This window comes from Rhynchophorus ferrugineus, unplaced genomic scaffold (assembly GCF_030347505.1).
Source record: "Rhynchophorus ferrugineus isolate W39M unplaced genomic scaffold, kcgeb_rfMv2 rfM6, whole genome shotgun sequence".
NCBI lineage: Eukaryota > Metazoa > Arthropoda > Insecta > Coleoptera > Curculionidae > Rhynchophorus > Rhynchophorus ferrugineus.
This window is the reverse complement of record NW_027472585.1, coordinates 2,036,395-2,051,656: the sequence shown is the minus strand read 5'-3', so window position 1 is coordinate 2,051,656 and position 15,262 is coordinate 2,036,395. Positions and strand designations below refer to the sequence as shown.

At 30.4% G+C, this 15,262-nt stretch overlaps 1 protein-coding gene across 4 annotated transcripts in view; it reads right to left on the bottom strand.

Moving 5' to 3' along the window:
- The window catches only part of ena (ENAH actin regulator enabled), a 46,789-nt gene that overhangs the window by 18,956 nt on the left and 12,571 nt on the right, over nt 1–15,262 (bottom strand). Inside the window, exon 1 of one of the 4 annotated variants that reach the window (XM_076408133.1) lies at nt 12,040–12,184. The exons of 1 other annotated variant lie outside the window; for it this stretch is intronic. In XM_076408133.1, coding sequence (XP_076264248.1) covers nt 12,040–12,056 — 17 coding nt within the window. In that variant the 5' untranslated portion in view covers nt 12,057–12,184. Of the gene's footprint in view, nt 1–6,457; nt 6,952–12,039; nt 12,185–15,262 lie in introns of those variants that run through there. 2 more of the 4 variants (XM_076408132.1, XM_076408135.1) reach the window with 2 other exon arrangements.

Here is a 15,262-nt window from a genome sequence, read left to right as displayed (position 1 = left end):
TTTTTAGAAATGCATCATAGATATTTGTGACGTCGAAATATTGCAATGTTGCCGAATTAACTCTGAGTTTTAGTTCAGTTTGGCTTTGACATACAAAAAAAATCTAATCTTAATAAATAATTGAACAAAAATATTATGAAATATAATTTATTTTAGCATTTTTGTATGTCAAAGCCAAACTGAACTAAAACTCAGAGTTAATTCGGCAACATTGCAATAATTCGGCGTCACAAATATACATGATGCATTACTAAAAAACTTTGAATAGACTATATATGCTAAAGTCAAATATCAATTTCAAAATTGTTTTATTGATGCATTCTTTGTTTTAACATACATGTATTACTGCATTTATTATTCCAGATGTAGGATTAAAATATAAAAGTTGTTACAGTTCTGAAAATAATCTTACTTATGATACTTTGTCATGTTCAGTGGTCTAGTAACTCAAACTTATCAATTAACATTTTTATTTAAATTAGATTTAATTAAATGCCATTTAAAAAAAGGTTAGTTCTTGAGATATAAGTATATTAACATTTATTTGCAAATAATCTCAATAATAGGGTATATATAGCCGTACTATTCTTATTTTAACTGTTCTTTGAAATATTATCTTCGTCCAGATCATCTTAACGCATCATAACGAACAGAAACGATCCTATTAAAGCAAATTTATGACGGCCACCGCCAGAATCGATAATGTCCAGCATTGTCTCGTAATAAAATATCGATAAATATCGCCAAGTGACCAATCGTCGCTCATTACTCAACCAATATAACTAGATCCCCGTTCTCGGAACGCAATTATCGCAAGGCTACTTTCATCGTCTCTAATTACCATTAAAAACAATTTAAAATTCAATCTATTCTTGTTGGTCGGCCGCCACGAAACAAGAGCGTCCAGTCGAAACGTTACGAACGATTTATTACGTTCGGGAATATTTGTTTCAATTGCGTTAGATCATCGAACAGCTGTTGGTCGCGCGGAATACGGAAACTATTGTTTTATCACAATGTAGATTTTTGGTGTTAATTTTAACGACTCGGCTAATTTAAATATCCGAGAAAAAAAATTCCTGGAAAATATAAATAAATACACTTCGAGAGAGTTATTTGGTTGTTACTTGGCGGAAATTTACAACGTTACATAAAAATCGCAAAACTGTTTAACGTTAAATGGTATTTGGACCGTTATTTACTAATAGAATAAATCAAAGTATAATTATAAATAAAGTTTCTTAATTATATGATGACCGAAATGTATACAGATATGGAAATGGTACTATAAGAGAGTAAATATCACAAGGAATTTATTGATGATATAACTTTATTAGTATCATTTCGCTAAAGCCTAAACAAACATATTTTTATTTGTTTGGAAAATCATGGATCATGGTTTTACAAAACATTCTTTGTTAACAATTTGTTTTACTATTGTTTTGTTTATTTGCATCGATACACAAGCAAGACAAATGTGGATAGATACATTAATATGTATTTTCCAAATTAAAATAGTGGATGCAACCTCATATTTAAAGCCCAAACTGTTTTATAATTGAGTACCTTCCGACTAACAAGTACAGTTTTTTGATTTGGAGTGTAATCTGCTCTGCTCTTTGGCATTTTATTGAGGAATCAGTGATCCGTCAGTGATATAAATAGGTTTTTGGTATTTCGCCGCTACGACAAATTGAAATGGATGGATTTTGAGCTATATTTTCGAGTTTCTAATTTATTTCTGGACATTGTTGACTGCCACTTGCACCTTTTCTACAACCCTTGATAAATATGACTTTTGTTATAATGAAAAATGTCTAAATCCTTGAAAAGGCTTGGCTAGGCATTGTTCCTCTCGGATAACACTTGATCTAGTCGATGCCCAGGTCTACTGAATAACAGTAGATTTATGAATAGTGTCAAAAAAATGAGAAACATATTTACCTAACTTCAAGAGTGGTATTATTAAGTTCTTTTTGTAATTGAAAGATATCAGGAAATATTTATCTACTCGAATAAATAAATGAAGGTAACAACGTACATTATAATTACACCGTACAAAAAATGCGGCTCCGAAAATGGTGAGGTAACAGCGACGGACCATATCGAGTGTTGGTCTTATATAAAACAATTGACGTCGGACTCGCTTCATGCTCTCTGAAGAAGGTGAACGTCCACTCGTATTTATAAAGTGTCAGTCTATCCGGTGACAGGTCTTTAACTTACGAAACATGACAAAATATCGGCCAGTGTAAAAATAGATGATTGTATCGAATAAAATTAGAAAAGACGACTCGAACTAGAGATATCGACCACCGAGAAAAACATCGACATTTCTTTACAATGACAGAAAAAACATTTAAGAAAAAATAAAAATATTGTCATATTCTCTAAAAACTTTTAAAAAATAGGGAAATTTTAACGAACTTTCAAAACTAAGTACCAAGATTCACTAAACCTTTACGATAAATCGATATTTTTCGGAATCCCTATCCAAAACTCAAGCTTGTTCTTTGCAACCAAGGCAACGTCATGACCCAAGTGTTATAATGATACATACTAAGTAATTTATTATCGTCAGACGGTAGCACCGTGGGAATGACAAATCGGTAGTTTTTCAATACTTAATTTTGACCTTTGTTGAAATATTTGATGGTACCAAGCAGTAGGCCTTGATTTTATTACCGATATAAGCGTTGCAAAATGTGTGGACTCACTTATTATTTTTGCATGTCGCTTTTTTGCCAGAATCTTCAATAGCAACTGTTTTCACTTGTTGCCTCAGGTGTCATGAATTGTGTAACTAATTTTCATAGACAATATATTTCAAATTGTTTAAATTAATTTTGTAAACAATTACCATATGAATATACTCTTAATTAATCGCAAAGAATAGTGTTATATTTACAAAACACTGAAGCATATTCCCTATAGATTCTAGTAGTTCTAGTAATTAATACTTTTAATATTTCTAGTAACATTATGACATGAGATTGAAAAATGTTAATAAGAATGAATAATTAATAATCAAGACCAACCAAACACAGAGAAAACGTATTTTTAGTTTTCATTTTTGTTTATATATTTCATGGTATAACATATACATCTAGTAGACCTTGAAATGATTATCAAAAAGTTTTGAAATAATAAGATAGTTGCTTAAAAACACCTTTAAAATATATAAAGAACGAAATACAAGTTATGATTAATAGGAGACGAATCATTCAAATTACTATTCAAAATAAAGTTATTTAAATATATTTGTTTATGAATATAAGGATTGATGTTTGTAATTAAATTAATATTGTATATTTTTAAACGATGATATGTTATATCACATATCCCTATGATTTTATAGTAAAAATCAAAATTAAAAATTATTTTATAATGTATATGTTAGCTCATCTCTATAATTTATCTTAAACGTATTGAACCCTGTTTTCTACTACTTATAGTTCTTGTGAACATTTTTTGAAGAATTTTTTAATAATTCTTGATTCATTTGGAAAAAAATGTTGCGCATTTGAGCGAAAGCGGAAGCAGAGCTCTTTTGTTTTTTTTATGACAAAATGTCATTAAATAAATAATATAGTTTTGATGGTTGATAACAACGATTAAAATATTGCAAATAACTTATTATATTCTTAAAACCATATAAATATTCAGTTAATAAATGACAGTAAAAAATGTATAAATTAGTTTATTATCAATATCACAGACATTTACCAAACTGTTCTGTTTCTTGTAAAGTACCATTGTTTTTTAGCCGCTTATTATGTTAATATATTCAAATAACGATATAAAAATAGATTATTAAAATTAATTTTAATGTATAGCCAACCACAAATGTAATATGCGTTTGATTTAAAGATAAAGACAATACTTAAAATGCAGAATATACGGCCAAACTTGTTTAATATTATGGAAATTTAGTAACGATGTTTCTGTATATTAAAATATATCAATAGAAAAATTAAAAAAAATGATTAAATGAGAAATAACGGAAATATATGCATACTGTATCATTACTAATAATCTTTAATTACCAATAATATTACATTAACAGATTATTTATATATGTATTGTATAAGAACTAATACAATACAATTTCACAAATTTATACAATTTAGAAATAGTAAATAATCCTTGATTTAGACAAATATGACAGGTGTTCATGCAGTGTTTAGATAAAAAAGGCTTATATCTGCTAAATTAACCATTACACTGTAGCCGAGATATCGGCGTGAAATACAGTTTTGATATTCGTACATATATAAGTCACATATATAGTCATTTAAATCGAATTTGATTTCTATTAAAAAACAAAATGTTGCTCTGTTCACCTTACTTTTACTTGTGAAAAGCTATAATTTTAAAGATAAGAAGTTAATTAAACGGCCTTCTTGTTTTTGTCAACTAGCTAATGCTAATGACAAAAATGTAAAAATAATTTAATTACTTCTTGAAACATATTAATTCAATATAGTTATAGTTATTCCATATTCTAACAGCTCTGTTTTCATTTTAGACCTGCCAAGGTGATTCAAATAGCTACATAACAAATCATATGTTTAAAATAAAATTAAAAATCGACTTATCGATCATTTAGTGTCGACGTAATTTCATTTGAAAGGATAAAAAATCAATCAACTAAATTGGTTACTTTTTTCGAACATGCATAATAGAATATGTTATATTTAGGTTTGGTTAAAAAAATACCCAACAATATATTGGAATATTTAATAACAGAAGCTATTAGTTTGACGTCGAATTTATACGCATTAGTGTAATAATATCAATCAGAATTGAAAGCTTTAAATTTTGTTAAATGTAATTAGTTATTTAAATGAATTGTTTTTTTTTCATAAATTAATGTCAAATAATAATAAATGTTAACATATAATATCACGGTTGTCTTTAATATTTTTTATATATGTAAATAGCAATATTACATCGATGGATATAACCCGACAGTTGGCAATTAATAAACTAATAGCCAAAAGTCTACTGTTTATCGAATGATTCGCCAACTTCAATCAAAATTTCGGAAAGGTCGTCCAGATAATGATGCTATGGAATATTTATTACTCTAAATGCATTTTCGCAGAGTTCCGTGTATTAAAATTATAGTAAGCATACTGATTACTCATAATCAAGTATTATATTACTTGGCCAGATTCCCCAAGCAGAATCAGCTAAATACCATCCATCTCAATGATAAATGTAACTAGAACCATTATGTCAAACAAAAAGCAAAGCAAATTAGACTCAAAGTCAAGCAATTATATTGGTTAGTCGGAAAATACTCTCAACCTGACCTAAAATCAAAGAGATTGGTTTATCAGTCGATCATAAAACCAATTTGGGTAGATCCAAATATGAGGTTGGACTAAAACATCAAACCAACTAGTAATCCATCGTATTCCAAAACTACGATTAATAACCAACGAAGAACTGCACGATGACCTCAAAATCAAATGGATATACGAACTCATCTAAGATTTCGCATGAACATGTATGCAACATGAAAGAAGGTTGGTAAATCACAGCACGTGGAAGCAATACAACTACTGGACAACACGCAGGAAATCAGGAGATTGAAACGAACGAAATTACACGAACTTGTATAATGTATAAGTGTATTTTGATCTTTAGCCTAAATAGTTTTATTTTAATTTGGGAAATATATAATGATGTATTAATCCCAATTGAAGTATTAATAATTATAATAAGAAAACATGTATTTACTGGGAATTTAAATTACTAATAATTATGTCACCAGTCAAAAAAGCAGTACTAAACTATGTAAATGTACATACCTTTGTTTTAGTAATTAAATAATGAAATTTCATCATAATTCGACATGAGACAGCATTCCTTTTTTGACATTTAACTATAAAATACAATATTTCGAAAAGAATAGTTAATTTTAAATCACTTTCTATACTATTATGTTTTGAAATAACATCAACATCTCAATAAACAGAGAAAACTTTACTTCCATTAAAATATATTTTTAAATACCGGCTTCTTAAAAGAGATAATTATAAAATATTACAGCTAAAAGGTTTTAAATACTTGCTATATTAATTTAAGAATAAACATTCTAAATTACGACTTTAAATAAGAAAAAAATTATTGAAATTATCCTATTATGTTTGTCGAACTTTCAACAGTTAATATTTAATTAGATATTGATACAAACTTAAATTTTCTAAACAAGTTTTAAATATTTTATTATGAATATTGTCTTAAAACCTGTAACTCAACTAGTTTTTGTTCCTGATAAAATATTCGGAATTCCTAAATTATTCAGATTTCAATACTCCAACATATTTTAACGTTGATACATACGGATTTTAAAATATGATTAAGAGCACGACACATGCGGGAAAAACGGAGACTTTTAAATACATTTTCTTTATAAATTTGTATCGTATTAGCGTTAGATAAATACTTTGCCCAATACTCCTGCCATTCCTTCTTCGGCACGACGGTATTCCTATACGGCTGGTTGACTACCGCGTAGGGTTGATCGTAACAATTCTCCTTCACCTCGCTGTAGGTCGGATTGCGATGTTTCTGCATCAGTTCCCCGAGCTCGCTGTAGATCTCGTCCCGTATATTGTCCAGCATCTGCTCCGTCTCGTAATCCATCCTCACCAACTGCACCAAAACACCAAGTTCGAATCGGACGCTTACTCTAACAACCGTACCCGTTCATAACCCGCCGTGAACCGTAGGAATCATCAATCGACGAGCACGTATGATATCAACTAAAACAGTTTAGGCACGGTGAACACTGTAATCTAAATTGTTTGTGTGTATATGTGTATGTGCGCGCTCTTGTGTTTACTAGCTAGGCAGCGGGCGATAAAGCACCAGGCCCGAGAGCGTTTATTACTATCGAGTGAATAAAATAGTCGATATTTTTCTGATGGCGCTGTGAATGCAGGAAGGAAGGAACGCGGAGAATGTGTGTAATAGTGGACCTGCGCGTAGAATGCGACAACAAAAATGACGCCGATTTCGGAAATCCGAATTGACCAATTTTCGACGTAGCCACAAAATATTGAGAATTCGGAAGGGTATCTTAAATGGGCGCATGCGATACAGCGGTTTAGTTTATTCATTTGCCGCCAGGTGGTTCGAGGTATAAATTTGGTACCAAAGCTGAAATTTGACACTTCCTGTTTTCAGAAGCCTATTCTAAAAAATAAGAAGGCGTTGTGTAGTTATAGACATATTTGGTGGAAATAATCAAAAATTTACTGGATATTTTGGACTTTTTTGGTAATTCTATGCTTCCTATAGAAACAATTTCATTTATATACAAAGAATTTCGGTTTAATTTTTTTGACAAAGCTTTTGTTGAAAGCGTCTCTTTCATTGCTGACAGAGCAAACTTAAAAAACTTATGAACTTACGTGTTAAATATTCTTATTTTGTTAACTATGTTTTTATGGTTCTTTTTTAGTTAAAATGATTTGTTTAAATCTTAAGACATCTCGAGTGTCGCGTCCCAGGATGTAGTACCATTTCAAATAGAATACCCAGCTTTCCTAGAGATCCTGCTCTGCTGTTAAATCTGCTATATTACGGTTTAATGTATTGTTGGTACAATATATTGTCATTAAACATAGAAAATTCTAAGAATTTTTCTTTGATAGAATTGTAATGTAAATTTTTGCATACATTTAAATAAAATGTATTTTTAAGCTTATATTGCATTTTTATCCATAAAATATTTTAAATTTCTCGCTATTCGAATTGTCAGTCGCGCCCTCTGGTGGCAAATTAATGCTAAACTTGTTCATAGGTAATATATGGGAGATATACTTCTAATTGCTCTGTTTTCTGAACGTAGCTGTCCGAAACTACAGGTTGACTCACCGTTTGAATAAGATCGATACCGGATAACTCGTAGCAATACGAAAAATCCAGCGTTTATTTGATAAATCGATCGTATTCTGACTAATGTCTCAAAAATTGTTTACCTCTGCGTCAACAACCAACGTTCATCACCAGTTATTGTTATCATTAATATAAGTTTAACTAAGACCTCAATTCAATTTTTTTTTAATCTATGCATACAAACAAACTGATGAATTTTTTTCAAAAATGTATATACACTTTAAGGTCGATATTTGATTCATTTGAATAGCTCCTTGACAATGCAGAATGTACGGGACAGTATCACACTCATTAATCCATTCGGATTCGAAAGAGGATTGATATGGAACGAGCTACACTTGTTTATTCTGAAAATATCGAGAATCAAATACTCACAGTATAAAAATGTTTGAGGTAAAAGCCAGAATTTTTTAAAAGTTTATTTAAACTTTAAGGTCGATATTTAATTAAATTGAATGGTTGCTTAACGTTGCAGAATGTACATCATATCTGTATCAGATCAATCCAATCGGTTTCGAAAGAGGATTGATATGGAACGAGCTACACTTGTTTATTCTGAAAATATCGAGAATGAAATACTCGCAGATTGAATTGGGAAAACTGTAAAAATGTAGGTAGAAAGCAGAATCACAAAATAATATTAAAAGATCATTTCGATATTTTTACATAAACATTGTCAGAATAAAAACATATTAACTTCATAACTAATATAGTATTTTTAGAATTACATCTTTTTCCTAGGAACCATATCTTATCTGCAAGTGCTTGAATTTTAATCTTATAAGAAATACACGTCCTAGTGCATCAACGTCTTATTTGGAATATAAAACGATAACTATGTCTTCATTTGTAAATATTTGGTTAAAAATGTCATAAAAATATTTTAAAATAATAACAATTTTTTCAAGATATAGTCTACAGTAATTTATCAATATAAATCAACCAATATAATTGTTTTGTAATCAAATGTCATCATTATTAAGTGTTTATAACCCGCCGCATTGTCTATAATTGCATAAAATATTGTATAACACAATTTTAGCGCTTGAAAAAAATGACATGAGTCATAATTTTAAAAATAATATTTAATTAATAAGGAAAAAACGGTTGCAAAATTTCAATACGACTTTCCCCATTTTATTTTGTACCTCTTACATAGTACTTCTAGATTTAACATTAGTTATAGTTTTTCCAATAAAACAGCCAATCGTATATACTACTAAAAATGGTTTGGAAAAATGTAAAATTCGGTTTTAACTCGAAACTCGAACTTACCGTAATTTAAAAGTAATACCGAAACAGTCGATAAAATTGGATTTGTGTTGGTATTGGTCAACAGTGTCGTCAAATGTTTACGAATATCTTCAAAACATTAGTGATAATTAGATTACCAACCGGCAAACGTTGTGAAATGAAGTTAATGTGGCAACAATGCGACGTCATACATTTTGATGAAAAGAATTGACTGTTTTATTAGATATAGCCTGTCCAATAAAAGAGCCGACTCTACAATATTTATGAAAACAATGTTGCCAACTATACACAATCAAAACAAAGTTTATCGATTTATAACGTGATTGATTTGGGTGTTAATAATGATACGAATAAAAAACCTAAGCTTAATTCCTCAGAAGTCCAATAAATACAATTCATATTAATGTGACTGCTACTTTCGGATATTTTAGAATTGATTAGTTAGATATGTATTAATCTAGGATAAGCCCATAAAATGTAATTTAGTGAAAATAGGAAGGTGAAATGCGATTTCAGCAACAGAGTGAGATTCCTATATAGATCACAACCCAATCACGTAATAATTTGTTAGATTAAGTCAATTTCTGATAATAATTCTGTAAGTAATTAAGTATATTTTCCCAATACTTATACTTTTACAACGTACAGATTAAATATTGTTGTAAATTCATTAAACTAGAGTCATTAAACATAAAACTTAATATCTATTATCAATTTGTTTATATATATGTATATATACATATATATATATATATATATATATATATATATATATATATATATATATATATATATATATATATATATATTAAATAAAATGGAAATTGCAGTTTTTTTGGGATTTTAGAATATCCCTGGCCAATTTCCGAAAAATCCGATAAACAAACTTCCAAGAAAAAAATGCACATCTGTTGATTTTAACGGATTTAATTTTCGGGTATTTCCGTTTTATATTCTATCTTTTTTTATTTGAAATGAATAGCTGCAATTTGGACGTATAGACGAAACCAATTAGAAACAGACTTCCTTATTTATTTGCACCGAAAAACACAGGGAAAATAGCAATATATTAAGTGCACGGCAGACGTAGATTTTTTTTCTATTAAAACAGGTAATATTTCCGAACTAACCTTGAGTATATGTAAGAGGTAGTACTTTTAAGTATTGAGTAATTTTATTGCATGTAATTAATTATATCACTATCTAAACGAACTCAATAGATGTTAATCGTATGGCCGTTTTCTTTTGTCAGGTAACAAGTTTTAATTGATATTTTTAACAATGAAATAATGATACTATAGAATATATTTAATCCGGACTTTTTAATTGTTTTTAATTATCTGTACCTTTTTAATTAGAAACCGTTGCTTTATTAAAGTTTCAAAGCACGGTAGCTCTTAAGGCAATTAAAAGTAAAAGGTTATAAAATATAACCTTAATTTTAAGTTTTTGCTTTGTTGATTTAGGTTTGTACCGAAATTGTGTAATATTTGACGAAAGTCGTCCTTTCTTTATTGGAAATTTATGATTGTATATAGGCATTATGACAAATGTTGAAAAAGTTGAAATAAAGTAATTTTTCGCAATATTTAAACATATTGATATTGAAAATTAATCAATGAGCTTTGGCACATACGAAATATTTACTTATATTAATATATTCAGAAGAAAGAACAGTTTAGATAAGATTATTATAAGAGTAAGATATAAGAATAGCATCATAGAATATTATAAAACTTTAGTTTCAAATATAATTATACACCAATTAGCATAAAATAATCTCATGGTTATTGACCAAAGTTAAATAAGAACATTTTAAACCCTACAAATTAATGCGTACTACCGAAACATAATAACAATAATAACATAACACACATACACAGCACTATTTTTTGTCAATGTTTAATACCAGTACACTAACAATAGTATATAATGTATCGCTTCACTCTTCACAAAGGCTTCGTTCGAACTGACTTCACCGTACGCTAGGCGATCTAATATTCGGAAAGAATATGAGTCAAGTGAATAAAATTTATTTCCTGTGGGTCATACCCCTCCCGAGATCAATATATCACTTGTTAGGGGGCTGGTTTGAACACATGTTTGGAAAAAAATCGATACGAAAATTGCGAATGGTGAACCGTGCTACCCTCATGCACATAAATGTTGAGAACTTACTTTTATATTCGTTTTCTATATTTATTGCATACGAGGGAAGTGCCATGGTCGACTGGGACCCTTAAAATATTAGACTAAGGTACAAACCGGAAAATATTGTAAAGCAAAATTCTAAGTTCATGCGGCAACAGTGCGAAGTAATGAAGTCGGTCATATAGTCTCTTTTTAAGTGACTCTCTTATGCCTGTCTCTTTTTAACCAGGGTAAAATCTGCTCGGAGTTTAAAATGAATTTTACATTTTTACAAACTGCATTGGCTATTTTATTGTAAGGTCTATATACTGTTCTTGGTATGTTATCTATATTTAGAAAAAATCCATATTTTTATCAATAAATGCAAGTAATCAATCATTTGGAGCTCAAAAAGGTTGCTGATTTGTGAAATAAACTGATTTGTTGAAAAGTATCGACATTCGAAAGAAATATCGATATTTTATCGAAAAAATATGGAGTTCTTGATACTCCGAAAACAGTGTTGCCACTTTTTAGATTTGTTACTCTGTAGGAAAAAAAGATCAGTGATTTAAAAAAAAACTAAAAATATCGATATAAATATTTTTAAATAACGATATTTCTGGACACGCCTAAGTACCACACCTAATAATAATTGTAATCGTACCCGTAAACGTTGAAACGAAACTAAATATCATCAAACATCAAAATATCAAAAAAAATAGACAAAATATTACCTACCCTAATACATAATCCATCTTTCGAAAAAAAAAGGGAAAAAACCTTTAAGTAACCAATCACGAGCACAATTTTATTGCGTTATCACCAAAGCAAATTTAACTATACACATTCGCGATGCTCGGGCGATACTGAAAATTGTACTAAAATATAAATAATATATTTTTATACAATTGTGTCATACTTGATGTCTGATAAGTTTACTTATATTTTACTTGATATCAGTACACCGATGATTACATTTCTAAACAAAGGACTGACTATTTGTTCAAACCCACTTAGCATTTCATAAGTGCAATATTTTATTATGCCCTTAACAAACATTTTTTTTGTTATTTAAATAATAAAAGCGTGTTGTGTAATAATCATGCACTATCTTGCAATTTAATTTTAAGAAGTAGTTTTGAAGAATTCTGCGGACATTTGGCAACATGTTCCATCTGTATCAACCCTAATTCAAGACTGATTGCGATACAGGTCGCGACGCATCGAACAGCATTATATCTCTTTTGTAACTAGGAACTAAATGAGAAGGAACAGTATGCTACAAGTTTAAAACATATTTTACATTTTTACAAACCGCATTTGGCAGTATATTCGACGTCATCCATGACGTACATTACCTATTTTATTAGTAGGACTATAAATAAAAATGCATATTATTATAACAGTAATAAGGTAAAAAGAACAAATTTGATTCATTCTTCCGATTTTCTAAGTCTTTGTTTGAATGAGCTTTGTTGAAGCCTTTTGAATGGCAAATCTTCTTTCATTAACGTTTCAACGAATAATTATTTTAAAACGTTCTAGATTAACGATAAATAAGGCTGTTTAAAAACTTCGACTCCGTTGTCATATGTTAATGTAAATATAATAAAACAACTCTAACCTACAAACTTAATTTAACTATAGTTTAAGTCCTTCAATAAATATGCATTAGATGTACTATAATGTTAAAATGAATCATATTTTATAACATTATTTTGTTCCATTATCTTATTTATATTGATATTTTGTTGTCAAAGTAAAAAAAAAACGAAAACTTGGTGCGGCAACGTTGTTTTATAAATTTTGATGACGTGCATTGACTGTTTTATTGGAAGGATTATACAGACTTTTCATAAAATATTGAGTATTAGCATAAAAAACTTAATTCATCTCGGCCGGATTAATTATTTACCGGAAACACTTTTTCAGGATATTTATCGATATACAAGGTGGGTCGATTTATTTTTATCACTTAATTTCCCGAACTATCATTCGAAAATGATGAAATCCTCGTCCTAACTCATTATTTACAACATCATACATCATGTACGATGACTTCTATTCAAGATAATCGACGCCCAACACTAAAGAAATGTTTATTAAATTGTCGATCGTGGAAACTTGTTTGTTTCCTGTTGCTGCGGACGACGATAGCCGGACCCCCGTTTAACCAACTCCACCAGCTAATTAAATAGTGGGCGCTATTTCCTCAGATAATGCGCGGAACACGTATCCGATACGTACGGATACAGAGCTTATCTATAATCGACTGTATTATGCGTTTTATCGCCTATTAATATCGGATGTGTCAACGAAACGTTAATACCTGCTAACCTGAAAGCGTTTTTATGTAAGTCTTGGATCGGTCGCTGGGCGGCGAGTTGCGTAAATATCCAATGAAATAAATAACTTAACCCTAATATAAAATCGCGGGAAGCCGAGGTGTGGGCGTGGAAAATAAATTCGAATTCATGCCTCTTAACCGCCGTGACGTAGTCAAGATTTTGTGTCACGGTAGCCTGTCGTCTATTCCTTCCATAGGCACTATAATATTACTATAAAGTTTTATTTGTTTATATTTTCTTGATATCTTTTTTCTTAAAACACAAAGACATGTAACAGTCAACGAAATCATAAATTGTCCCGAATATTTATGGTACTTAGGATTTCAATAATTAATTTTGGGTCGTTTATGTTTTTTAAATAAGGTTTGAACTCTTTTTAATTGTCGCCTTATCACCCCTACCATTGAAAATTGGTTGCTCGGTATCATTTCAGGACCACCACGCGACTACATTGACATCAAGATCTCATGCTCTTTACTCATATTTCTCTCTCATACTTTTTTTTATTGCATGATAGTGTTTTGCGGACGAGAGAGACCCTTGGTTACGACTGGGACTGTCGTAGTTTGTTTACTACCGGGTTTGTGGACGAGTAGGGATTTTATCAAGATGTTGTCGTGTTCTAAGGTTCCTATGGAGAACCTCACACTGAGCATGTTTATGAAATTTTTCACAAATGGGATGCCTGATTCGAGGTGTGTATTGTAGAAACACTTGTAGTAGTTCAAGTAGTCTCTCTGAAACATACCTGTACCACACCTGTGCTCCGTTGAGGCAGATTGGACGGACTAGCGTTTTGTACAACGTCGCTTTCTGTGGGATTGGAAGTTTGCTTTTTTTGCAGAGTAGTGGAAATAGTAAGCTGTACACGCCATTTCCTTTGCAAATGGCGTGCTGAATTTGGGCTGACCTTTGGAATCTGCGGTCGAACTGAATACCGAGGTATGAACCTTTCTGGAGCCGGGGTATAGGGACTTTAGTATTGATAGGCACGGAACTTCTTCTTGCGGTAGAACACAATAGTCTGAGTTTTGCTATGGTTTATCTGCAGCCGCCAGAATTTGTACCACGCAATCGCCTGGTTCAGTTGGTCTTGAAGTCTCTTGCGAATAGCGTTGGGACTATAACCGGTTGTGAAAAAAGCGGTATCATCTGCATAAAATGTTGTATAGGAAAGCTTGTGGAGTGGGAAATCAGCTACATAGAGATTCAATAGAGCTGGGGCTAGTGGATCACCTTGCAGGATTCTTAGAATTTGTTTTCCTTGTTTTGCCATTTGTTGGGTAAGCAGTTGTTATATCATTTATTTTCATCTCTGCTTTTATTTATTTGAGATATTTTAATTTTTTATTACCCTTTTATTAAATATAATCTTTATTTTCGCCATGTGTTTAGAAATAACCCTACATTAGTAATGTATGTAATGTACATAGTAATGTGTATTACATTAGTAATGTGATCTTCCGTAGTTTCCACCTGATTTTTAGACGTTGCCATTTATAAGTAATGGATATGTAGAATCCAACGAACTACAGCGGCCATTTTGGGTTTGACCTTGGTACTGGCAAGAGCTCTGTTTTGTAAGGTTAAGAATTTTGTTGTTTATAGTTAAT